The sequence below is a fragment of the Zingiber officinale genome, unplaced genomic scaffold (assembly GCF_018446385.1).
Source record: "Zingiber officinale cultivar Zhangliang unplaced genomic scaffold, Zo_v1.1 ctg199, whole genome shotgun sequence".
In the NCBI taxonomy this organism is placed as follows: Eukaryota; Viridiplantae; Streptophyta; class Magnoliopsida; order Zingiberales; family Zingiberaceae; genus Zingiber; species Zingiber officinale.
Genome location: NW_024589882.1, coordinates 27,777 through 54,877, shown reverse-complemented (window position 1 = coordinate 54,877; position 27,101 = coordinate 27,777). Strand labels below are relative to the sequence as shown.

Here is a 27,101-nt window from a genome sequence, read left to right as displayed (position 1 = left end):
ATGCGTTTTGGGAAGAAGGGCAAGCTAGCTCCCAGATATGTGGGACCATACCTTATCACGAAGAGAGTGGGCAAGGTAGCATATGAGCTAGAGCTACCTCAGGAGATGTCAGCTATCCACAACGTATTTCATGTCTCCATGCTGAAGAAGCATATTTCAGACGCCACCCAGGTGATTGAGCCCCAGTTGGTACAGGTCCGTGATGATCTCAGCTATGACAGTCGGCCTATTCAGATAATAGACCGAGCAGTAAAGAAATTACGGAACAAGCAAGTACTATTAGTCAAAGTCAGCTGGCAAAATCACACAGCAGCAGAGGCGACTTGGGAGACAGAGGCCAGCATGAGACAGAATTACCCAGAATTATTTTAAGTTCGGGGATGAACTTTTTATAAGGTATGGGGGATTGTAAAGCCCGAAAAATTCCCGAATTTATTTTAGAATTATTTTATGATTTTTCTGGAATTTTTAGATATTTTTCCGGAATTTTCTGAGTATCGGAAGTAGCAAAAATAATTAGAACCCCAAAATAGCTTAGGCGGGAATCGAACCCGAGACCTATGGTGTAAGGGATAACGCTAGTAATCGGTGAACCCAGCAGGGCCGTGCTGAAAGAAAGGAGAACCAAATATATTTATATTAGAGTTGGGTTCATTAAACCACTTGATATGAATAATTAACTTAAGTTGGAATTGGGTTATTTGGGGAACTTGGTTCGGCAACATCTTTTCCACCGAGACCTAACACCACCGCCGCACCTCTCCTCTTCCCCTCTTCCTCACGCACGACACACACCAAACTAAGGGTCAAGGGAACATCTTCCGGCGACGACTCCAACACGAAAAAGGTTCTTCTCCGCGAGAGGAACGCGAGGACATAAGCGGTTCATCGAACGGAGCAGTTTTCCGGAAAACCTAGCGGTTAGAATCGTAAGAAAACCTTGCGATTGAGGTAAGAAACCCCTCACCTGCAGTATAATTGCTCTCGCTTGTTAGTTTTGGCGTTAGTTCAGTAATTTTACAGTTTTCAGTTTTAGGGTGTGCTTTTAGTGCACACCAAGCATTCGGTAGAATGCCCAGTTCAGAAGGATGCACTAGTAGGCGTCCTAACAGCATGCAAATATATTAGAAACATTTTATTCAGTTATTTATCAGTTATTACAGCTTTATGGATCAGATATCCATTGGGTAGGCTCCCACAGTAGCCTCTAGGTTCAGATAACCTAGCTCTAGGTTCAGATAACCTAGAACAGCAAAGTAAAATAAAACAGTATTCAGTATTTTACTTTTATTCAGTTGACACTGTACTTGGATCAGATATCCATGGGATGGACTCCCACAGTCGTCCCTAGGTTCAGATAACCTAGTAACCCTGCTGGATTCGGAACTTGCAATCCCGGGTCTCGTAGGGATGCGCGCACAGTAAGTACAGTTGCCAGGGCCCCAGCAGCATGTTTAGTATTTTCATCTATTATTATATATAGTTTTCCAAATATGTAATCAGTGATGGAAACACTAACTTAGTTTCAGTTTCAGTTAATTATCTCAGTTAAGTTTCATGATTTGAGTTCATGACCAGTTAGATGTATATGCATTACCAGTTCAGTATTCATGCTTAGTTTCAGATACAGTATGCTATGCTCAGCTTGTTTGTATGCCATGATCAGTTCAGTACATGTTTGTATGCCATGCCATGTTGCCATGCTCAGTTCAGTTTTCAAATAGCATGTTTTGAAACCATACTCGCATCGTTGCATGTTTTTGTGAGGTAGATGGTTTCTTACTAAGCTCTTTAGCTTACAGGTACTACTTTTCTTATACTGCAGATACAGGTAAAAGAAAAGTGGACTAACGGAGGCTGGAGGACAATGCTATGGAGGTGTGTGTGTGCAAGGGGTTTGGAATAAAGATCCTAGGGGTCGAAACAGCTTAATTCCAGTATTTACGTTGTTAGTTTGTTTGTGGTTTAAATCCTTAGCTGGTTAAATGTTTTAATCCAGTAAAACTATGCACTATTCAGTTTGTTCAGTTTAGGACGCATGTAGGTTAATGTTAGATTGTTTTTCATGTATCTAGAAACTATGTCTGTGAGTTGTGGTACGTTCCAGTGCCTGAAAGTTCTGAAATCAGAAACTCTGATTTCGTATCAGAGTTGGATCGGTCTGCCGACCGATCCGTTGCAGTATCAGGATCCTGGATCGGTCAGCCGACCGATCCAGAGGCATACAATATGCTACTGTATGCTATCTGATCGGTCGTCCGACCGATCCAGCACCGAACAGAGAGCATCCAGCGTTTCCAGGTGCCTGGATCGGTCTGCAGACCGATCCAGACACACCTCACTACAACAAAAATCTTCATAGACATCGGTTTTCCACCGGTGTCTATTTGATTTTCGACCGATGTCTATGAAGCCGATGTTAAAAGTCTGCCATTTTAGACATCGGGTTAAAACCGGTGTAGTATCACTTAACGACACCGGTCTTCGAATCGGTTATTAACCGGTGTAGTATCACTTAACGACACCGTTTCATCAACGGTGTAAAACCGATGTAATATTGTATGTTAATAACACCAGTTTTGGCAGCAGTAAATGACCGATGTAATATTAGTTTATAACACCGGTTTTACATCGGTGGAAAACCGATGTAATATGTATATTTTTTAACAGCACAGATTTGATTTTAAAACCGACAATAACAAAAAAAAATACACAAATATTCACAAATTGTACCAATATTCTTCATTCAATAATATCCATAAAATACACAAATATTCACAAATTATATAAATAATCTTCTTACAACAATATCCATAAAATACCCAAACATTCTTTTTACATCAAAAGCTAGCTAATAGATATCAAAATCAAAGTATAACATTCTTTTAACACATCAAGGTACAACTGTCTCAAATGTAATCTAGCATGCATTCAGCCCACTCGAACCGCACTTCATCAATTTCAACTCTGGAGTACTTGAGATTTGTAAACTGTAAAAACACATAAATCCACCATATGTCAAATAACTAAAACAAATGTGTACATGTATCAAATAAAATAGAATACTGAGTTTTTAAAGGCTGCTGTGGAAGATAACGAATATAACAGTGAAGGAAGCATAGAAGAACAAAGAAAATGTTCATAGTTAACAAGCAAATGAAGAGATATACTATTTATTGTACTACCTCTGATGCCATCTTCCAAATCTCATAAGCAAGAATGCAACTGTGCCCTTTGTATACACATGGCTAATAGACATAATACAATAAGGAGCAAAAGCTATAAAATTCACCATCACCACGCAATCAATGAAGCAGGCAAACACAAGGTGGGTTGATATGCAGTGAAAGTGTTAATTAAGTGGAACTGCAGCAAATTACCTGTTTCTATGTTGCATCATCAGTACAGTTAGCCATGTGCATGAAGATGGGGGTCTAAAAGTGTATATCTGGTTAAGTAGTTTCTATTACTGGCTTTTACTGTAACAGATCAACTGAAAAGTGTATATCTGGTTAATTTACAAGTAATGAAGTATTCACAATCAGGAAGCTATTTAATGGTCTTCTTTCTTATCAAGAGCAGGGAATTTTCTTGATGCAAACTAGCCAATTACTGTAATCATAGGGCACAAGGTCACAAAACTCAGAAACATCGATTATGATAGGACGCTGAGATCCTAAGCAGCAATTTTACTTCAGAAAAACCTTGGAAACGATCCCAAATTCAAGAACATAAAGATCCTAACATATCACACTTACATCCGTCAACTCTGCCTTACAGCACAGCGGACAACAAGAGTGGTGCATGGTCGCCAATTGCACTAGTGAAGGTTCTCCTCTCTTTTTCTCTCAAATTTGATTGGCTGACTATTTATCCTAAAAGCTAAGTTGTTAGGAAAGAGAGAAAGAGACTAATATATACATTGATATCCTTAATAATCTCCATCTCTTTCTCCAATTCTAATTCCCTCTTTTCGGCCACTCTATTTACTTTTGAGGGCATTTTTACTAGACTTTGGTTGGCTATTACTGATCTTATTCTTAAGCCAAACCAGCTGATTAGATTGACAAATATTCATTTATGAATCTCTACTAGCACAATTGAAATCTGATTAAAGACAACCTTAACAGATTGTCCACACTCCAGATTCTGCGAACCACCAGATTGTCAATTGAAGCAAAAAAAGAAATTATCAAATTTAAGCAGTAATTTCAATAGGCTTGAGCTAGAAACATGATTGACCTAATGAAAAAATAATAATAATACTATACAATCCGAAGTCAGTTTACCTGAGGAAGGAGGATCCGGATCTCTTGTAGAATGTAACACTGTGGTTCCAGAAATTACTGTAATGAGCCCACAAATCTCAGATGCAATATTGCTTGCACTCTGCCCGGACCAATCCTGGATTTGCAAAGAAGTCAGCAATAGGCAAACCTCAATAGAAAAACAAAACGATCATGAAAGATTACCAGCTCTCCTGTATTTAGTACCTTGAACATGATGGCACTTGCTAATATAGTGAGGATTGTGAACATGGCATAGTAGACTGGAGAAACAACAGCAGTGTTAAAAGTATCGGCCAAAAAAAAAAAAGTAGAGAAACATCGTAAAGTAGCTGAATTGAATAGGAAAAATAGAGTAATAGCTTAAGGAAGAAAATTATATTATTACGAAAATTTGTAAAATAGCTAGGATTTGAGAGATAAATACCTTATATGCAAATTGAAATTGCAATATACACTAATACATTAATGGAAACTAATTTATTTTCAGAACTCATACAACAAAGCCCAACAAAGACAATAAACTCCTATATTTTAAGTTGGAACATCAATTGAATTTCATGAATTTGAACCTTTTGGTACAAGTTCCAATGTCCATTCCCAACAAGAGAAGTTGGCAAATTGTCCTTAGAACTCTCTCTAGTGGTTGACATCCATATCTGACTTGGAAGAGAGCAATTAATTTTTCAAGTTGGACATAATGTAGAAGCATTTTTGGAGGCTCATAAACTAAATTTAGTTAGAGCATTGGTCGCAAGGCTCCTTTTGTGTAGAACCCAAAGGGTACTTCTGGTGCTTGAGACTCCTCTCGATGTGGGTTAGGGAGTGTATTTCCTAATCATGATAGGACCTGGATATTAATTGCTCTCTTCCACTGATATTTTCTCAAGACTTCCAGTATATTCTTATATACATATATATCTGGAAGACTTCTTTCACTCAAATCATGTGCTAGAATACAACTGCACCAAACAAAAGCATATCGAGGAAAGTTTAAACTGTGTATTACTGAAAGATATGTTTCAAGGGCAAACCTTGACCTGATTGTCATTCATGGCTGAACAATATAACCAAAGTTTTCTTTTTGAAATTAATAAGAGATTGATCAGTAACAGCTAAGATCACCCTGCAGATAGAACCTCCTTAAAACAGAGCAAATATAATCAACTGATAAATTTCTAACAAACTTAAAACTGTCAGAACCACCTTGAAACATCAAAAACTATCTAGAAGCAACAAAAGAGGAGGGAAATTAATTCAAACAAAACACGAATGAACTTGCTGAATGTCATCACCTCTAATGTTATCTAGAGATTATACAAATGCGTCAGTTTTAGCTTCAGATGATCAAGACCTAGATCTAACCAGCAATTCATTATACTAGAGGTCTTCTTAAACAGCACTAGAGAATTATAGCTAAATGGGCTGAATGTATACCACTCAAATAGAATAGTTTGGAACCTGGTGCCACAAACAGAAATATTTTAGATATAAAACCAAATCATGTATTTGAATGATTAATAGACCTTCCACAAGAAAATATTGATTAAGCAAGTCACATGCAACTCAATCGCATTGCACAACAAGAAGAAGCTCTTGGATAATTTAAGCACAAAACACTTGATACAAGTTTGAGAATTTTCTTCTAGGTCTTCCAAATTATGGAGACAAATCACAGAATTTATTTCTATTTACTTAGATTGTCTATCTTTTGTCTAGGAAATATACCAAATACACAAGTTGCAGTCTTTTAGCATGAACATATAAGTTTTCAGTTCGAGTTGTTTGCAGCTTCTCTGAGGAATAATGATATTCAAACAAATGGGGTCTTCCATAAAACATATTTGTGTAAGTTTAAAATGAAAGGCTATAATTTTTCTTATATAATAATCTAATCCTTAAGTCACCCCTGATTGCTATTTCTGATCATAAAAAATAAACTACCTTGATCTAGCAAAATATTCGTGGAGCCCTGAGCTGGACCTCATGTTAGGAATAGAAAAGCCATTGTATATCAAGCTTAGAGTACAAAAAAGATGAAAATATTTTGATAAAATGGAAGAAGAAAATTATAAAATGCAAAAACGAAGAAAAGATAGAAACCAACCTTCATCATGTATGATCTTAATTTACTTCCTATATAGATACCACACTAAAAATAAGAAAAGATAGAAACCTACCTTGATCGTGTATGATCATAATTTACTTCCAACATAGATACATAGTGAAATGAAGAAAAGATAGAAACCTAACTTGTTCATGTATGATCATAATTTACTTTGTACACAGATACCATACATCTTGTAGTGCATAGAACATGCATATTAAAAGAACAAACAGAGTGAGATCAAGCCGTAGCGAGTCTTCAGTTACCAACCTTGTTCAAGTAATTCAATTGAATTACAATGCAGGAGATTGCCAGCATAGCGAATACCCATGTCTGGAAGTAACCAGCTTGGTTGATGCCATCTAACGTGAGCTTGATTGCTATTCCTATGGCCTTAATACTCATCACCTGCACAGCTAATGAAATTAAATAAAGCAAGGAAAAGAAACACATAGCAGTACAATCATCATAGAATCATTACCGTCAGAGATCCAATGGCAGAGCAAATACCCAAGTAAACCAGTATGTTTGTTTGCCCGACTCGTGGAGCACAATGCAACATGAGCACCAGGGATACTGCAACTGCAGATGCTGTATACAATAGAAAGGCTGGGAAAACAAGGAATATATCATGGATCAGATACGCATTTACATGAAAATCTAGCAGGTAGATTGAATCGCAAAGGCATCTAAATTATATATACAATATATCAATCACATAATAATCATTACAGAATACCAGGCTGGGTTGCCAAATCCCAAATTTGCTCAACAGAACTCGGCGTCTTTTCCTCTGGGGCATGGAGCACGATGACTGTCGAACCCACAATGCAGAGCACGCAACCCAAGACACCCATCCTCTGCAATCTCTCTTTCAAAATGAAATGGGCCAAAACGGCACTACACCCACCATTTCTCAGCATGAAAAATATTTCTTACCATTAATTAAAATATGTGCCCCCTCGATCTACAAAATTTGGCAACTCTTACCTCACAATGATGCTCAACGCACCCAGTGGTGTAACAAGGACAGCTGGGGCAAAGATGTATGCAACAAAATTCACAATTTCACCTATTATCACTGAAAAAAAAAATCCAGTAGACAAATTAAAATAAGAAAGGTGAGAGTAATTGAAGGAAAAGGGTGCTTACTGGTGACCATCCCGATCCACCATAGAGGTTCCAGCAAATATCCATACCCGCCTCCGCCTTAGACAACCAAAAAAAAGCAGACTCCATTATTCGATTGCCTCTGGGAAAGGCTAGGGCAAAGAAAGGAGAGTCTTTGTTTGACTCAATCTGCATCATCCTAAAGATGATGATGCATGAGCAAATGAAGGTCTTACTGAATGGTTTCAACACTCATCTAATTATCAGAAGAATAAAGTTGACCATATTATCATGTACCTGCTGCAATGGTTTCTCTCCCTGGCCAACTTTAGCACCAGAGGAGTGCACGTCAGGAGCACTAGCTAAACCCAATCTCGACTTATGGAGTAGAACTCTATTTTTCAAATTGTGTATCTATTTATGACCATATCAAAATGAAATATTAATAATTATACTGTCCCAAGTAAAAAAAGGTTATTAGAAAAAATATTTCAAAAGTATTAACCTGTTTGGATCTTCCATCATCCAGCTTTTGCCTTTTAATAGCTTGATTTTCTTGTGCAATTCCAATAGACGTTATATTCTTTGCAGCAACACTACCAGGACACCAGTTATAGATAAAAACATGTCATGGTAATTCATGATAGAATATCTGCAAAATCGAAATCCTTACTTGGTCACATTCTTAGCATTTTTTGAAGGTTGGCCAGAGGACAACTTGCTTTTCTCCTTTAAAACAGATGGTTTTTGAATTGAAACAGTTCTCGTAGCAGTTAAATTCTTTGAACTGCTTAGTGTTGCTACTCCTTTCCTTGCTCTCAAATTAGGAACAAAGGACAGTAATAACCATAGGAAAAGCTAGATTGAAATTTACAGAAGCTCACTTTCAAGTATAACAAAATGCAGAACACTAAGCTTCCCAGAATAAGTGCTGAATAAATTTCTCCCAGGTGATCATACACGACTGCTGGGTTGAAGATTCCAAACCTTCAAAGATAATTCAAGAAGCACTGGTCATAGTTAAAAGTTAGAAGTATGTTAAAATAAAGATAAATACACATGAATTGCCAACCGATGTCAAAAAATGTGCATACATGTAGAGGAAAATAAGAGATGCAACTAGGTGTCTATAAACCACTCATCTAACTCCCTGCAGAGAAACAAAATCCTACGTATGCACAACAATACGAAAAAGTATGAAATTAAACCATTTAATTACATACTTGAGGTATGAGTTAAACATAGGAGATCAACAAATTTAGCAATAACAATGGTAATCATCATGGCGACTTATCATTAATACTAACAAAGATTTCCTTTTTCCCTCCACCCCTTACATCTTCAACTCTAATTAATCCAAATACTTGAGAGTTTATGCACTTTACTAACAATATTCAGTCTTTGTCTGCATGACTTTATGCCTCTGTATATGCTTTGTGAACCTTGATCACAAGATAGGACTTTACCATGTGCTATTAAATTTGGAAAAAGTGGCATACTTGTAGCCGTTTAAGTGATATGCTAGTATATAAAATAAAAAAGATTGCCATTACCTTCAAAACTTACAACAAATAGCAATCAAACCAATCTCCATAGCTTGTGTTTTCCAAAAACAGAAATTGGAAACGAGAAAGAAAAAAAACCACAAATTTATGTCGGAAACGAAAATTTGCGGGAGGGAAAGACAGGGAGTTTCACCTCGTCGGATTCCTCCTTCTCCTCCACCTTCTCCTCCTTCTTAGGCTCCTCTGCAGCTGGGGCGCCGCCCGCGCCGCCGCTACCAGGGGCGGCGACCCCGATGGCAGCCACAGAGCCACCGGAGGGCACGGAAGCGAACTTCTCCCGGCCGGCAGCGATGACTTCCGTTATGTCCTTGCCCTTGACTTCCGCGAGGAAGTGGTTGATCCTCTTATCCTCTGCCTCCGCTCCCACTACAAGCAAGAAACAAGGATCACCGAAATGAAACCAAGATAAATATGAGAGGGAAGAGAGTTCGACCTGATTCAAGGATGGATCTGATATCATCGGCGGAGGGGTTGGGGTTGCCGCCGAGGACGACCAGGAGATAAGCCGCCACAATTTTCATCTTCGCTTCGAGATTTGCAGACGACGATGCCGCTGTTGCAAGGTCTCGGACCTCTCGGTGATGAGTGCGTAGAATGAGGTGGGTCGGCTTAATTCCAATTTGTATCTTATCAAAACCCTAGGGTTGGGTCAGCGGAGGGAGGGCAGCGGAATGCAGGAGTAGGGGTGGGAGACGCAGCGGCGGCGGCGGCTAGGGGAAAGTTGGTCTTGGCCTTGGAACCACGGAACGCGTGAGCGGCGGAGTCGTAGGCCAGAGCGGCAGCCTCGGCCGAGTCGAAGGTTCCGAGCCACACCCTGACCTTCTTCCAGGGGTCCCTGATCTCGGCCGCGAACCGCCCCCACGGCCGCTTCTGCACGTCGCGGAACCGCGTCTCCGCTACTGCCGCCGCTGGCTCCACCAGAACTCGGCCTTTCTTCATCTGGCCAACAGATCGACGGAATGAAAAGGAACAAAAGAAGGGGGAAGAGGGAGCGAGAAATGGGATCAAAGGAAGAGGAGAAACCCAAGGCGAGGAGATAAATTGGCTGGTTGCTTCATCCAAGGCGAGGAGAAACCCAAAAGAAAGGGCGCTAAGAAAGTCCGCCAGAATTTTAGTTCATAGACACCGGTTTTAAAAACCGCGGTTAAAATCGGTGTCTATTAATGAAAAAAAGGCGCTCATAGACATCGGCTAAAAAAACCGATGTCTATTAGCGAAAATCTGTACTCATAGACATCGGTTTTTGGAAAAACCCGATGTAAAATACTCAAAGACATCGGTTTTTGCTTAAAATTGTTGTTGTTCCACTGATGTCTATGAGCGATTTTGTTGTAGTGAAGGGGCCGGGCAATCAAATAAAACCAATAAATGATTGGTGATTGATTAAATCAAGAGGAAAGAAAAGGAAAAATAAAAGGGACAAGGAAAAACAAGAGGAAGATTTTAATTTTTGTAAAAAGTCTTTCCTTATTTGCCTTGGGCAAATAATATAAAAGAAGGGGAGGGGAGGTCTCATGAGATATCAATTCTTATTCTCTTGGTGGTCGGCCCCTCTCTCCCTCTCTTTTCCCTTTGCTCTCTTTTGCTTCCTTGTGGTTGTGGTGGCCAAAACTTAGAAGAAGGAGAAGAAGTTCTTTGGGTGGTGTTCATCTTGGACGATTGTCGCCCACACGACGTCCAAGGCGAGGCGAGGAATACGGAAGAAGAACTCGAGGTTATTAGCATACAAAGAGAAGGTATAATTAATTATTGTTTTCCGCATCATGCTAGTTATTTCTCTTTGTAAGAATTTCAAACACAAGAGGCATTAGATTCTAGTTTTTCGGATTTGTTTCGAAGTTGTGTTTTTTTTTATTTTTTGAATTTGTGATTCGATTGTTCCTTTTGGTTAAACCTAGAGTTATATAAGGAAATTAAATATTCGTTTTCCTTAAAAGGTTTTGCCTAGGCGGTGGTGGATGCTCCCATACCCAAGAAGGCCATGTGTCTCGTCATGCAGTATTGGAAGTCAATTTTGGAAATTAATATTTAATGGAATTTATAACATAGGTGGATTTGGATCAATAGTGTTAAGTTCCGTTTGTGATCCAAATCTAAACCATTAAGAACAAATAAGTTAAATTTGCAATCAATGATGTTAAGTTCCGTCTGCGATTCCTAATTTAACTTCTAAAGAACACAATAGATTATTTAGGAAAGGTTCGACACTTGTACAAAATTTTTCTACAGTGGAACCGGTACGATCTTCCTAGGACTAACCAACATGCTGGATCTGTCCTGATGTCACCTGTCATCCACCGCCAGACAAAGTCTGACAGCCAACATTCCCTGACACCCGTCAGACCCAGAAACTTCCGTTGTAGTATAAAAAGGGATGCTTTGTCCCTTACGCAGGTACGCTCACTCACCATTTCTCACTAGTCTTTACTTTTCATCCTTTCTCTGTGCTTTCTGGGGAAAAAGCACCTGACTTGAGCGTCGGAGGGCCTAATCCGGGGACTTTTTCCCTGGTTTATGGTCTCTAACGACTGGTGGGCTCGTCTGAGTGTGTGCAGAGCGACAGCGTCATCGTCCTGGTCATCTTTCTTCGTCAGCCGTCGTGCTAGCCTTTCGAGGGGGATCCCAGGCTTCAACGACTTTTTGTCAACTTTCCGTACAATAACACCCGCCTTCATCCGACTCAACTTCCAGATGGAATCATTTGCAATCAAAATTAATTTGATGAAAGGAGAAGAACAAGTGCAGTGTATATATATATAGCAGCACACAATTGTGCCTCACGTCGAGTTAAAAACTCAATAAAAATATACATTGTTTAACATGTCGAAGTTAATTAATAATATATGCCGGTTTAAGAGATCAAATGAACAATTGATGACGCAAAAGTACAAACATATAGTTTGTATTCAGTTGACGAATTCGAAAAATCATCATAATAATGATTAATGAAAAATTTTAAGTGTTATCATAATAAATATCATAAATGTTGAATTAATTAATAATTTAACTCTTTGTATTTCTTAGAGATTATAAGTAGTCATTCTCGGAAAAATTCAAATGATAAATTTCTTCTCTTCTTTTTGCAACATTCATTTTTTTCCATCGAAATTCTGGAAATCCTTCTTGCAAGGTTTTAGATTTAAGAGGCTAGCACCTAACGAATCGTATCGAGTTCGTGATCTAGTACACATGGATACCGCTAAAGGAGTCACACGTGAGGTTTTTATCTGTCTGTGATATCATTCAAGCCTATCGAGAATTCGAGATAAGTTTTTATATTATTTTATAAAACTATATGTATCATGAAAAAATTTATAATTTAGTATATGTCTTTCACTTCGCTCCGAACCTAACAGATTCTCTCTCTAAAATTAAGCCAGGCACTTGAGGATAATTCATCAATTTTAGTTCTTTGTAATTTTTAAATAAAGGTAAAAAAAAAACAGAACTTCAAATCTAAAAATGTAAACTTTGATGATTTTCTTAATATAAAATCGAGGGTAAATTAAGTAAAGAGAGAAATTTTACCAACAAAAAAAAATGTTCCATAGCACGGCAATATTGATTTATTACATAACCTAGCTACTGATGCAAAAATATATGTATATTTTCAAACACACTGTTGACGAGTATAAAAATAATAACACGACCTTTTTTTTTAAAAAGGACAATAAAAGTATAAAAAATTAACATACCAACCAGGTGCGGATCGACTTGGTCAACCACAAATTGATGGCTTTGACTTCCTTATGTCATCGTAGGCAATGGGGAATAGAAATTGACCATTGTACTTAATGCATTTGATTCCTGGAGATGAAATTAGATATGAAAACAAACAAACAGTAAGGCAACACTATAAAAATCAATGAAGATCATAAATTTTAGGGGAATTTTATTTTATTATTTTTTTAAAATGCCCATGATATTTTGAGAGAATAGATTAAGGTTGAAGTTATTATATATAATCTTGATTATATGATGATTATTTTTTTTATGTTTTTTCTATTTTTTATTTTTTATTTTTTATTTTTTACACTTTTTATTATTTTTTATTAGTTTTTACGTTTTTTCTATTTTTTTAATGTTTTTTTAACGTCTTTTTCTTTTTTTATGTTTTTTAAATTTTTATTTTTTATTTTTTTTAAGTTTTCCATTTTTATCACATTTTTCTTTTATCCGAATATATTTTGGATAAAAAAAAATTCGTTAACCTCGAAATTAAGAAAAATCTCAGTTTTTCAAGATTTTCCGTGCATGCTCCTTTAATTTGCTGACGTGTCGAACATGAAATATTACTCAAAAATCATCGATTATCAAATCAAATAGGATTTTCGTTAATAATCTTAGATGGATAATTAAGATTATCAAAGATAATTCTCAACGAAACGTACCCTAAAGATATGTTTGACAATTCTAAAACTCTAGCAAACAATTTAAAGACAAACTTTGAGGTGTTTAATCTAATTTATTCCATGATTATCAATATATGAAAAATAAAAAAAAATCAGCTTAAAAAATTAGATATGATTCTTAAGTTATTCCGTATTGTCTATCATTATTGAGTTTGTCAAGTCCAGTAACTCTTGAATAGAAAGTAGCATAGATAAAGAGATTTCTAGGGAAATAACCTTCATGTATGACTGGCAATAACTTCAAGTGAGGATAGCGTCGAAAACATTGGGGTCAAATATCTCCCTCGCCATTTGGACTGTTCGGAATGTTATCTTGCAATGTGAGGATATTGTATATTAGGAATTGGTTCGATCGGTGATTGTGGCAATCCTCCTGATAAGTCAAGTTTCCTGAGAAGCTAAGATAAAAGTGCTTTTAATTAGATTGCGATTGGCTGCTTCTCGTATACTATACACTGAAATGACTCAAAGTAATTTAAATACCAAGGTTTAATGATATCAAATCTGCATTGGATCTGAAATGGCTCTTTTCAATCGTTTCGATTAGCAAAAATAGCAAATATGCATAGAAGAAAAGGAAATCAACATATGATTAGCAGCATAATCACTAGTTGTCTCTGGTATTTTCTTCTACATGTTACAAGAAGACATAAGTCAGGTTAATAATATACCAGAAGTAAACGATAAGATGATTAGAATTGCTTTTATTTACTACAAGAAGTAAACCAAGCCTCCATAAATACTACATAACAACAAATAACTATGATAATTAACAACAACAAGCTTCTTCAACAAATATTGTTTTATCAAGAACTTAACATCTCCTCTGTAGGAAAAATAATAATATTTAACAAGAAATATCCCCTATTAATATTAGCTTGTAGCTCTGGATGGTCGACACATGCACATATCAAATTTTCATCTTACAACTAGAACAAGAAGACTATCCGCAATTCCTCCTCCTTTCATCTGTTCAACAGTAGCTTTTGCTACGCTAACCTCCTTCGCTTCCTCCCTTGATTGATGGTTGGCCCAAGAGACATTAGAGAATCTGTTTGATTGTTCGTGTTTTCTTCAGGACTTCTTTCCATGGAAAAGGAATCAACATGGTAGATGCTTAACCCTTTAATATGGAATTTGCACTACATGGCCTTAGGCTAGTTTTCTGCTTTATGGTATTGGATAATTCTGTCATAACATAGTCCCCCTTTGGTAGTTCCTCGTAGAGCAAAAAAATCAAAAAGTTTGCAGGAGACAGTGATGATATTCTCAGCAATTCCCGAGCTGCATGAAGCCTGAAGATCCCCAAAATGCTTCTAGCATGGATCTCCCATGCCTGTATAGGGTTTTGAATATCAAATTTCAATATGAAGCGGTGGAGCAAGATGACTTCTTTTATTAGAGTAAGCCAGTGGTCACGTCTAGTGGAACTAGTCATCTCAGGGAACTCTATCACCAAGGGTTCTGATCTGCAAAGTTATAGAAAGATTACATCGATTGTCCTAGAGATATGTCATAACATTCAAGCTGATGATGTTCATAATGAAGATTAGTAAATGAATTACAATTCAGACGTCTCGTATGCTATTGCTTTGTCAAACAAGGGAGCACCCCATGGCCCAGTTGAGGTTGGTTTAACTTGATCAGCATCTGCTCTTGAAAGATCGATTTTTACAGCAGTTTCATATGACATTACTCCGGATGCCTCAAAGTAGAGAGCCTGATTGGTAAGGGTAAATCTTCCTAGCACACAATATCAAATTAATAGAAATGACAAATTTTATAATCACGACTAAGAGATAACACCTTAAATAGTGTCAATAGATCAGAAGATTAATGAGAAACCATAAAAAATTACCTGGCCAACTAGTTGTTCTGATGTGCCTCACCACTCTGTGTGTCCATGAAGTGCCCTCAACATGAAGAATGAATTCATTCTTAGAAAACTCAACTCCTGTTGGTGTTTCCTGCTTCTCCAAGTACTCGATAGAACTAAAAATTAAAGAAAAACATAATCATCAATACATCTCATCAGTTTGTTCACACAAGGAAAGGAGGTATATGTGAGCAAACATGATAGAGCATTGGTGAGCAAAATTTCAGTCCTTGTCGTACCCATCAGCAAGTCATTCTAGCTTGAAAAACAATAGTATTTTATTGTTTCTTTTGACAGGAAGTAGCAGGAAATTATTGGGTTGAACTACCGTACCAATCCCAAATTACATTTTTTTGGACTCCTTCTTATTATGAGTGTGTTAGTCTCCCTGTGTTTAAGATATCGAATGTTCACTAATTAAGTGAGTTACTGACAACTCATTTAATTAATATCTTAGTCCAAGAGTAATACCACTCAACCTTATCATCATGTCGGACTAAGTCCACCTGCAGGGTTTAACATGACAATCCTTATGAGCTCCTCTTGGGGACATTATCAACCTAGTATCTCTAGGACACAGTTTCCTTCTATAATCAACAACACACACTATAAGTGATATCATTTCCCAACTTATCGGGCTTATTGATTCATCGAACTAAATCTCACCCATTGATAAATTAAAGAAATAAATATCAAATATATGTGCTTGTTATTATATTAGGATTAAGAGTACACACTTCCATAATAACTGAGGTCTTTATTTCTTTATAAAGTCAGTATAAAAGAAACGACCTTTAATGGTCCTACTCAATATACTCTAAGTGTACTAGTGTAATTATATAGTTAAGATAAACTAATTCCTAATTATACTACGACCTTCAAATGGTTTGTTCCTTTCCATTTTGGTCGTGAGCTACTGTTTATAATTTATAAGGTACTGATAACATCATCTTCTGCATGTGACACCACATACTATGTTATCTACAATATAAATTAATTGAACAACTACAAACAAATGTAGATAATTTGACCAAATGTGATTCTTTATTCAAAATAAATGTTTACAAAAGCTTAGGCTTTCAGTATACACTCCAACAATCTCCCACTTATACTAATGACTAAGCTGCCATATCATCTACCATACATCTGATTCTCATTCCCTCCACATGCCGATCGAAAGCTTTCGCCGGAAGGGCCTTAGTGAAAGGATCTGCCAGGTTATCCGCTGATGCAATCTTGGCGATGACAACTTCTCCTCGCTTCACGATATCTCGTATCAGGTGGTACTGCGCTCTATATGTTTACTTGCCTTATGAGCTCGTGGTTCCTTCGAGTTTGCAACTGCACCGCTATTATCACAATAAATTGTGATGATTTTAGGCAAACCAGGAATCACATCTAAGTCCATTAGAAAGTTCCTGAGCCATACTGCTTCTTTAGCTGCCTCAGAGGTTGCTACATACTCAGATTCCATGGTTGAGTTCGAAACGCATTTCTGCTTAACACTCCTCCATGAAATGGCTCCACCTCCTAAAGTAAACACATAGCCTGATGTAGACTTATTGTTGTCCCTATCTGATTGGAAATATGAATCCGTGTAACCTACAGGGAGCAAATCGTCTGCTTGGTAAACTAACATATAATCTCTAGTCCTTCTCAGGTACTTTAATATATGTTTTACCGCAGTCCAATGTCCTTGTCCAGGGTTACTCTGATATCTGCTGACCATGCCCACGACAAAACAAATATCAGGTCTCGTAGATAGCATTGCATACATAAGGCTTCCTACAGCCGAAGCATAAGGAACTGCTTTCATGTCTTCTATCTCCTTTGATGTCTTTGGAGACATCTCTTTAGATAGAGTTATTCCATGCCTAAAAGGTAAGAAACCTTTCTTGGAATCCTGCATGCTAAAACGAGCAAGGACTGTATCTATATATGAAGCTTGGGACAGACACAACATTCTTTTCTTGCGATCCCTTATTACTTTGATCTCAAGAATGTGTGCACACTCTCCTAAGTCCTTCATATCAAATTGTTTGGACAACTATACCCTTACGTCTGATAATACCTTGACATTGTTTCCAATTAACAAAATATCATCTACGTATAGTACAAGAAATAACACCACGTTTCCGTTACACTTCTTATATACACAAGACTCATTCGGACTCTGAATAAATCCATATGACTGGATTACTTCATTAAACCAGATGTTCCAAGATCTTGAAGCTTGCTTCAGTCCATAAATGGACCGATTGAGCTTGCATACTAGATGCTCCTTGCCTTTTTCAATGAACTCTTCTGGTTGCTTCATATGGATGTTCTCTTCAAGACTTCCATTAAGAAAAGTTGTCTTGACATCCATTTGCCAAATCTCATAATCCATATGAGCAACAATGGATAAGAGTATCCGGATAGACTTAAGCATGGCTACGGGTGAAAAGGTTTCCTCATAATCGATTCCCTCTTTCTGATTATACCCTTTCGCAACAAGCCTAGCTTTGAAGGTTTCTACCTTCCTGTCTGTCCCTCTTTTCCTTTTGTAGATCCACTTTCATCCAACGACTTTTACACCATCAGGTGGTTCTACAAGCTCCCAGACCTTATTAGAGTACATAGACTCTATTTCAGAATTCATCGCCTTTTGCCAAGATGCTGCATCTATATCTTGGAGTGCTTCGTCATATGTCCGGGGATCAGGTTCATGTTTACTCGGGATCAAGTTCGAAGACTCTCCCTAAAACATGAATCTCTCAGGTTGCCTTACAACCCTCCCACTACGACGAGGCACTGTCTGTGGTTGTGTATCATGTGTGACACGTGTTGCAGTCTCTTGTGATACTTCATCTTGTACTGTTGGTACTAAGGTAGACGTTTCCTCTCTTAGTTCTTCTAAAACAACTTTACTACTGGGCTTGTGATCCATTATATAGTCTTCTTCTAAAAACTGGGCATTGGTGCTAACAATGACCTTCTAAAATAAACCACCTTTCGTTCCTCTGGGATATCCCACGAACACGTGAACTTTTGTACGAGATTCTAACTTATCAGCATCTGGTTTCAGCACATGTGCTGGGCTACCCCAAATCCGAATATGTTTTAGACTGGGTTTTCGCCCATTCCACAATTCTGTGGGAGTAGAAGAAACTGATTTAGAAGGTACTAAGTTCAGAGCGTATACTGTTGTTTCCAGAGCATATCCCCAAAACGAATTTGGTAATTCTAAATAACTCATCATCGATCTAACCATCTCCAAAAGAGTCTTATTCCTTCGTTCTGCCATACCATTCTGTTGGGGTGTTCCAGGTGCAGACAATTGGGATTGAATCCTGACCTCTGATAAGTAATTCCTAAACTCTCCTAAGATGTATTCGCCACCACGATCAGACCGTAGTGTCTTGATACTTTTACCTAGTCGTTTCTCCACATCAGCCTTGTATTCTTTGAACTTATCAAAGCACTCGGACTTGCGGCGCATTAGGTAAATGTATCCGTATCTTGAATAATCATCTATAAAAAAGATAAAATATTCAAAACCACCTCTTTCCTGGACAGACATAGGACCACACAAATCAGAATGAACCAATTCTAACACTTCTTTGGCTCTATACCCCTTGGCCTTGAAAGACCTCTTGGTCATTTTACCTTCCAAGCAAGATTCACAAGTTGGAAAATTTTCCAACTCTAATGAACCCAAAAGTCCATCGGCTATAAGCCTCTGAATCCTACTTAAGTTAATATGACCAAGCCTTAGATGCCAAAGATATGCTTGGTTCATTTCCGAAGGTTCTTTTCTCTTATTAGAGTTAGAAAATGAGTTATAAATTTTCATGTTTTACTTTGTGGGAGAAATTGGATTTAAAGTATATAAATTGCCAACTAATGCACCAGAACAGATAATCACTTTATTTCTCTTAATAACTACATCGTTACTAAAGGAAACTGAATATCCATCTAAAAATAGCTTAGAAACTGAAATTAAATTCTTTCTAAAACTGGGTACATAAAGATAATTTCTTAAAACCAAATTTCTATTTCTACTAATATTTTTGTACAGTGGAACCTCTAGGTTTTCCGAGTAGCAACCAACAATAACTAATATTTATATAGAATTAGAATATTTAATTTTAAACTCTCCTTTTAAAACATGAACATGGTTAAAAAGGGAAAAAATTTTCAAAATTAAAATCTTCCTTCCAATCTACAAATAAGGAAAGATATCAAATCTTTTGTTAATCTTTTGTAGAAAGCTATAAAAGGAAAGATTTAAATTTTTAACTCTCTTTTAAAACCATGTTATCCACAAGAGGAGAAGAGAGAAATAGGGCTGGTCACCAAGAGGAGAAGAGAGAAATAGGGTCGGCCACCAAAACCAAAGAAGAGAGGAAGGAAAAGAATAGAGGTTGCACTCATGAAGGCTCCTCTACCTCCTCTTTTATAATCCTTGGTTTTGGCAAATAAAGAAAATTTAATAAAAACTTCCTTAATTCTTTTGCCATTGAAAAGGGAAATTTATTTAATTAAAAACAATTTTCTTTTCAATTTGTAATGGCCGGCCACACCATAAATTCTCCAAGCAAATAAAAATTTTAAACACAAATTAAAACTTCCTTATTTGCTTCCGGAAATTTTATAAAAAAATTTCTCCAATAATTTTATCCCTTCATGATTGGTTAATAAAAGGAAATTTTATAAATTAATTCTTTCTTTAAACATGTGAATAATTTCCGGAAAGTTATCTAAAAATTAAAATCTCCTTTCAATCTACATATAAGGAAAGATATCAAATTCTTTTCTTAATCTTTTGTAGAAACTAATAAAAGAGAATTATTAATTTTTTAAACTTTCTTTTAAATCATGAACATGGTTAAAAGGAAAGTTTTTACTAAAATTAAAATCATCCTTTTAATCTACAAATAAGGAAAGAGATTTAACTCTTCTCTTAATCTTTTGTAGAATCTTATAAAAGGAAAGATTTAAATTTTTAAACTCTTTTTTAAATAATATTATCCACATAAGAAAAATTTTAAAAATAAAAATTCTTTTATTTAATTTGGGCCGGCCACACCAAGCTTGAACCCAAGCTAGGGCCGACCACCTTGAAGCACCCATGAACCAAACTTTGGTCGGCCCTAGCTTGGTCTCCAAGCTAGCTTGGCCGGCCCCTATGGGATGGGTAAGAAGGTGGGTATAGGTGGGTATAGTACTCTATAATTAAGAGGCTACGATAGGGACCGAGAGGAGGAATTGGTTTTGGTCTCCCGATGAAATTAAGCATCCCGTGTTCGCCCCGAACACACAACTTAATTTTATCAATAATAATTCATTCCACTAAAAAACTATCATTGAACTACTGCACCAATCCCAAATTACATTTTGGGCTCCTTCTTATTATGAGTGTGTTAGTCTCCCTGTGTTTAAGATAACAAATGTCCACTAATTAAGTAAGTTACTAACAACTCACTTAATTAATATCTAGCTCCAAGAGTAGTACCACTCAACTTCATCGTCATGTCGGACTAAGTCCACCTGCAGGGTTTAACATGACAGTCCTTATGAGCTCCTCTTGGGGACATTCTCAACCTAGATCACTAGGACACAGTTTCCTTCTATAATCAACAACACACACTATAAGTGATATCATTTCCCAACTTATCGGGCTTATTGATTTATCGAACTAAATCTCACCCATTGATAAATTAAAGAAATAAATATCAAATATATGTGTTTGTTATTATATCAGGATTAAGAGCATACACTTCCATAATAACTAAGGTCTTTGTTGCTTCATAAAGTCAGTATAAAAGGAATGACCTCAAATGGTCCTACTCAATACACTCTAAGTGTACTAGTGTAATTATATAGTTAAGATAAACTAACACCTAATTACACTACGACCTTCCAAAGTTTTTAGTAGAAATAGAAATTTGGTTTTAAGAAATTATCTTTATGTACCCAGTTTTAGAAAGAATTTAATTTCAGTTTCTAAACTGTTTTTAGATGGATATTCAGTTTCCTTTAGTAACGATGTAGTTATTAAGAGAAATAAAGTGATTATCTGTTCTGGTGCATTAGTTGGCAATTTGTATACTTTAAATCTAATTTCTCCCACAAAACAAAACATGGAAATTTATAACTCATCTTCTAACTCTAATAAGAGAAAAGAACCTTCAGAAATGAACCAAGCATATCTTTGGCATCTAAGGCTTGGTCATATTAACTTAAGTAGGATTCAGAGGCTTATAGCCGATGGACTTTTGAGTTCATTAGAGTTGGAAAATTTTCCAACTTGTGAATCTTGCTTGGAAGGTAAAATGACCAAGAGGCCTTTCAAGGCCAAGGGGTATAGAGCCAAAGAAGTGTTAGAATTGGTTCATTCTGATTTGTGTGGTTCTATGTCTGTCCAGGCAAGAGGTGGTTTTGAATATTTTGTCTCTTTTATAGATGATTATTCAAGATACGGATACATTTATCTAATGCGCCGCAAGTCCGAGTGCTTTGATAAGTTCAAAAAATACAAGGCTGATGTGGAGAAACGACTAGGTAAAAGTATCAAGACACTACGGTCTGATCGTGGTGGCGAATACCTCTTAGGAGAGTTTAGGAATTACTTATCAGAGGTCGGGATTCAATCCCAATTGTCTGCACCTGGAACACCCCAACAGAATGGTGTGGCAGAACAAAGGAATAGGACTCTTATGGAGATGGTTAAATCGATGATGAGTTATTCAGAATTACCAAATTCGTTTTGGGGATATGCTCTGGAAACAGCAGTATACGTTCTGAACTTAGTATCTTCTAAATAAGTTTCTTCTACTCCCATAGAATTGTGGAATGGGCGAAAACCCAGTCCAAGACATATTCGGATTTGTGGTAGCCCAGCACATGTGCTAAAACCAGATGCTGATAAGTTAGAATCTCGTACATAAGTTCGCGTGTTTGTGGGATATCCCAGAGGAACGAAAGGTGGTTTATTTTATAGTCCTAAAGACCAGAAGGTCATTGTTAGCACCAATGCCTAGTTTTTAGAAGAAGACTATATAATGGATCACAAGCCCAGTAGTAAAGTTATTTTAGAAGAACTAAGAGAGGACACGTCTACCTTAGTACCAACAGTACAAGATGAAGTATCACAAGAGACTACAACACGTGTCACACAAGATACACAACCACAGACAGTGCCTCGTCGTAGTGGGAGGGCTGTAAGACAGCCTGAGAGATTCATGTTTTTGGGAGAGTCTTCGGACTTGATCACGGTAAACATGAACCCGATCCCCGGATATATGAAGCACTCCAAGATATAGATGCACATCTTGGAAAAAGGTGATGAATTTTGAAATAGAGTCTATGTACTCTAATAAGGTCTAGGAGCTTGTAGAACCAATTGATGGTGTAAAAGCCGTTGGATGCAAGTGGATCTACAAAAGGAAAAGAGGGACAGACGGGAAGGTAGAAACCTTCAAAGCTAGGCTTGTTGCGAAAGGGTACACTCAGAAAGAGGGAATCGATTATGATGAAACCTTTTCACCGGTAGTCATGATTAAGTCTATCCGGATAATCTTATTGTAAAATATGGTGCCCAAATAATAATTAAATAATAAGATTATTGGAAAAATAATCTTAGTAGATTTTTCAGAATTTTTATGAATTTTCTGGGATTTAATCGGAGCTCGTATGACGTATTTTAAGGGCATCAATTATTAGACTACGGGAAACCTCTTTAGGGTCCCAATTAAATGGGAGTTGATTGAGGAGTTAAACTAGGGTTACATTGATTAAACCTTTAGTATATAAGTGACCTTTCCTCTTTTCTCCGCCGATTCCATTCTCTTCCCATTTCGATCTCCACTCCTCCCCTCTCATCTTCACGCCGCCGACCAATCTCCCCTCCCGATCGCCGCCGGTGAAGTCCTCACCGACAACGTGCTCCGACCTCGGAGCTGCAGCACCGCCTCCTCCCACGCGATGCCGACTGACGAGCTTTCCCAATCTCTTCATCGCCGACCCTCTTCCTCTGTGGTCTCCTCCGTCGCCGAGTACAGTCGTCACCCAGTGCAGCCGTCGCCGGAAGGAATGAGCAACACCAGCCTCCGCGTGCCTCCACCCTAGTGCGATCCTCTCCTTCTCATCGACGCCTCGCCACGGCTCTACTCGGCATCGTCGCATGATCGAGTGATGACACACTATCGCCATCCTTTCCTTTGCCTCGATTCTTCACCCTTCTCACGGACTAGTTGCGCCACCTCGATGCCCTAGTGATGATGTCGCACTGTCCCCTTGCCTTGGCTCATCATCACAGCGGTGTTAGCATCCATCCGAGAGGTGATTTTGGATCTGGACCGGTCCTTTGAGGTAATTGTTAACCCTAGTGTTGGCTTTGAGTTTTAAATCTCTATACGACGCTAATTTAGGCAATTGTCTCGCTGATCTGGGTGTTGTCTTGGAAGGCAGTGGCATAGTTTTGCTCCAGTCTCTGCAGTCACCTCAACCAGTTGGCGGTGGTTTTGGATTAAGGTAAGATTTGCATAGAAGTGGATTAGTACCCAATTAAATCCATTGTTTTGTTTGTTATATGAGATCAATTCTATTTTTTTTTGAAGTTGGAAGTGTTAGTTGTGAGCAAAGGATTGGTTCATTTCTGGATATTGAGGTTGCTAACCTGTGTAGATTGCTTAATGGGTGATTAGTGGTTTAAAGACATGGATTAAGGGATTAGCAGAGTAGGTCACTATAGTTGATATCATTATGTAGTGGATTGGTGAATGAGTTATATAGATGGACGCATAATCATTATTCGTATATTATGGATTGGTTGTTTATTGATAATTGATGCTAGGATTGGCTTGTAAATAAATTAATGGATTTATGTTAATTAAGAAGTTGAGAAACTCAAGGATTAAATGATTGGATTAATTGATGATTCATGTGTAAACCTAATCTAATTAGGTTGTAGTATAATTAAGGTTGATTGGGGATTACTTCAGGATCATGTTCGAATAGCATTACCCTAATTAGATTAGGGATTACATTTAGTTATTTAGTTCCTACTTGATTAGCTACGTTATACATATTGTGATCGCAGGACTTGTGTTTCGGACGAGCGTCTCGACGTTGAACTCATGGAACGATCTACGGATAAAGGCGGGTACTTCTTACTTTGTCTCTTTGGTATTTTGATCCTAGTGCATGAGCTTTATGTTCAGATAGTTGTTGTATCTATCTTGACTCCACTCTTATTTTTCTTGCGTTTGATACTTCCACTCAATCTTTGAGCTACTCGTTTCTGTATCTATACAGTCTCTCATTGCTATCGATGATATTTAGCAGATACTATATTACTAGGTATCAGATACCAGATACCAGATGCCAGACATTAGATATTAGGTATTGGTTATATATAGACACCTGATGCCATGTTTACATGCTTTGATTGTTGTTTATTTACACACCTTACTGAGTATGCTGGCTTCATGTATATATATATGATGACTGTTGCATTGTTCGCATCATGTCATTGCATGCATTACCGACGATCCTGTCTCCCTTGTGGTTGAGGCGGTTGTTGGCCAGGGCCGCACGCTCGGCCACTCATGGGTAGTGGTAGCTAGAGCGTGCCGCATGTCCTGTCGTGCCCCCACTCACACACTCATGGGTAGTGATAGCTGGAGTCGCGGGCAGCAGGGACCCCCGTCGCAGACGTAGCTATTCAGCTACTATGCACCTGTCCATCCGGTTACTCGAGAGTAGTGGCGGCCTTTGGGTGGTACAGTTTGTCATCGATCCAGCCTCTCGACCATACAGGGGTCGTGGTGCAGAGAGGTGGGCGGGGTGACCATCCGTACATACGCTGTTGTTATTATATCTGCTGGTTATTTACTTATGCTGTTGTTGCTTATCTATGCTGCTGTTATTAGCTTATGTTGTTGTTTATTTATGCTGTTATGCTTACATAGGTTGAGATTTATACCTATGATATGTGTTTAGACCCTGACTTGCTTACTGTTGACATGTATATACCTCACACGATACCATGTAGTTATGAGCAGTACTGTAGCAGGACTTTGCTACACTTTACCTTTTATTACTAGCCTAGGATATGGTTCTAGGTATGAACACTTATTATGATATCACTGTAGTATCTGCTATTTCTATACGAGACTGTATACCTTTGCATCTCTAGTTTGTTTTACTATACTCATGCACTATCTGTCTATTACCCGCTGAGTCTTTATACTCATCACCCCGTATATTGGTAATTTCACCAGGTAGCAGGTAAAGGATTTATGGAGTCGCCTGGAGATCCTGTCCGCCAGTTCCACGTCACATTCGAGGATGACCTTACGATTTCGGTATTTCTTACGTTATTTGTATTTTGGATTTTGTACTTGTTTATGTATTTGTATTCTCTTGTATTTGGTTTGATATTATTGTGTCAAGCCGAGCCGGCTCGCAGTCAGTTGATTTGTGTTTTGTGATCGTTGTTTGTGATTTCCGCTGCGTTGATTTTAGTACAGCCGTGTGGGCTGATTAATATATATCATATAACTGCGTGGTTGTGTTTATTTCTGTTCCAGCCGAGTGGGCTGATTATATAACTGCGTGGTTGTGTAGATATATTCTAGCCGTATGTGGTTGATGTATTTTGTATGTATGTATGTCTCAGATTGTCACCCGTACAGGGGAGATGCTGCCGAAATTTTTCGGTAAGGACTCCTCTGGGGGCGTGACACTTATCCATTGCTGCTCATATGGATTATGAGATTTGGCAAATGGATGTCAAGACAGCTTTCCTTAATGGAAGTCTTGAAGAGAACATCCATATGAAGCAACCAGAAGGGTTCATTGAAAAAAGCAAAGAGCATCTAGTGTGCAAACTCAATCGGTCAATTTATGGACTAAAGCAAGCTTCAAGATCTTGGAACATCTGGTTTAATGAAGTAATCCAGTCATATGGATTTATTCAGAGTCCGGATGAGTCTTGTGTATATAAGAAGTGTAACGGAAACGTGGTGGTATTTCTTATTTTATACGTAGATGATATTTTGTTAATTGGCAACAATGTCAAGGTATTATCAGACGTAAGGATATGGTTGTCCAAATAATTTGATATGAAGGACTTAGGAGATTGTGCACACATTCTTGGGATCAAAGTAATAAGGGATCGCAAGAAAAGAATGTTGTGTCTATCCCAAGCTTCATATATAGATACAGTCCTTGCTCGTTTTAGCATGCAGGATTCCAAGAAAGGTTTTTTGCCTTTTAGGCATGGAATAGCTCTATCTAAAGAGATGTCTCCGAAGACATCAAAAGAGATAAAAGACATGAAAGCGGTTCCTTATTGTTGGGTCTGTAGGAAGCCTTATGTATGCAATGATATGTATTAGACCCGATATATGTTTTGCCGTGGGCATGGTCAGCAGATATCAGAGTAACCCTGGACAAGAACATTGGACTACGGTAAAGCATATATTAAAGTACCTGAGAAGGACTAGAGATTATATGCTAGTTTACCAAGCAAACGATTTGCTCCCTGTGGGTTACACGGATTCAGATTTCCAATCAGATAGGGGCAACAGTAAGTCTACATCAGGCTATGTGTTTACTTTGGGAGGTGGAGCCATTGCATGGAGGAGTGTTAAGCGAAATGCGTCTTGGACTCAACCATGGAAGCTGAGTATGTAGCAGCCTCTGAGGTAGCTAAAGAAGCAGTATGGCTCAGGAACTTTCTAATGGACTTAGATG

At 37.8% G+C, this 27,101-nt stretch overlaps 3 protein-coding genes and 1 long non-coding RNA gene across 4 annotated transcripts; all 4 read right to left on the bottom strand.

Annotated features, from left to right (window-relative positions):
• Nucleotides 1–6,399: 6,399 nt before the first annotated feature.
• LOC122036716 (probable magnesium transporter NIPA6) lies at nucleotides 6,400–7,591 on the bottom strand. The gene is made up of 5 exons (XM_042596117.1): nucleotides 7,546–7,591; nucleotides 7,384–7,474; nucleotides 7,133–7,293; nucleotides 6,875–7,002; nucleotides 6,400–6,801 (listed from the first exon to the last, which is right to left on the bottom strand). Exons 1-5 carry the CDS (start codon nucleotides 7,553–7,555, stop codon nucleotides 6,652–6,654), a joined length of 540 nt encoding a protein of 179 aa, XP_042452051.1. The 5' UTR covers nucleotides 7,556–7,591; the 3' UTR covers nucleotides 6,400–6,651.
• Nucleotides 7,592–7,860: 269 nt separating this feature from the next.
• Nucleotides 7,861–8,302, bottom strand: LOC122036718. Its single transcript, XR_006127429.1, has 3 exons — nucleotides 8,177–8,302; nucleotides 8,009–8,099; nucleotides 7,861–7,917 (listed from the first exon to the last, which is right to left on the bottom strand). It is a non-coding gene; the product is annotated as an uncharacterized LOC122036718 (long non-coding RNA).
• An 851-nt stretch (nucleotides 8,303–9,153) lies between these two features.
• Nucleotides 9,154–9,825, bottom strand: LOC122036712 (60S acidic ribosomal protein P2B-like). Its single transcript, XM_042596115.1, has 2 exons — nucleotides 9,502–9,825; nucleotides 9,154–9,434 (listed from the first exon to the last, which is right to left on the bottom strand). The coding sequence occupies exons 1-2, from the start codon at nucleotides 9,587–9,589 to the stop codon at nucleotides 9,154–9,156; spliced, it is 369 nt and encodes a 122-aa protein (XP_042452049.1). The 5' UTR covers nucleotides 9,590–9,825.
• On the bottom strand, nucleotides 9,699–10,007 carry LOC122036711 (ethylene-responsive transcription factor 3-like). Its single transcript, XM_042596114.1, has one exon. The coding sequence runs from the start codon at nucleotides 10,005–10,007 to the stop codon at nucleotides 9,699–9,701; it is 309 nt and encodes a 102-aa protein (XP_042452048.1).
• Between the last annotated feature and the right edge of the window lie 17,094 nt (nucleotides 10,008–27,101).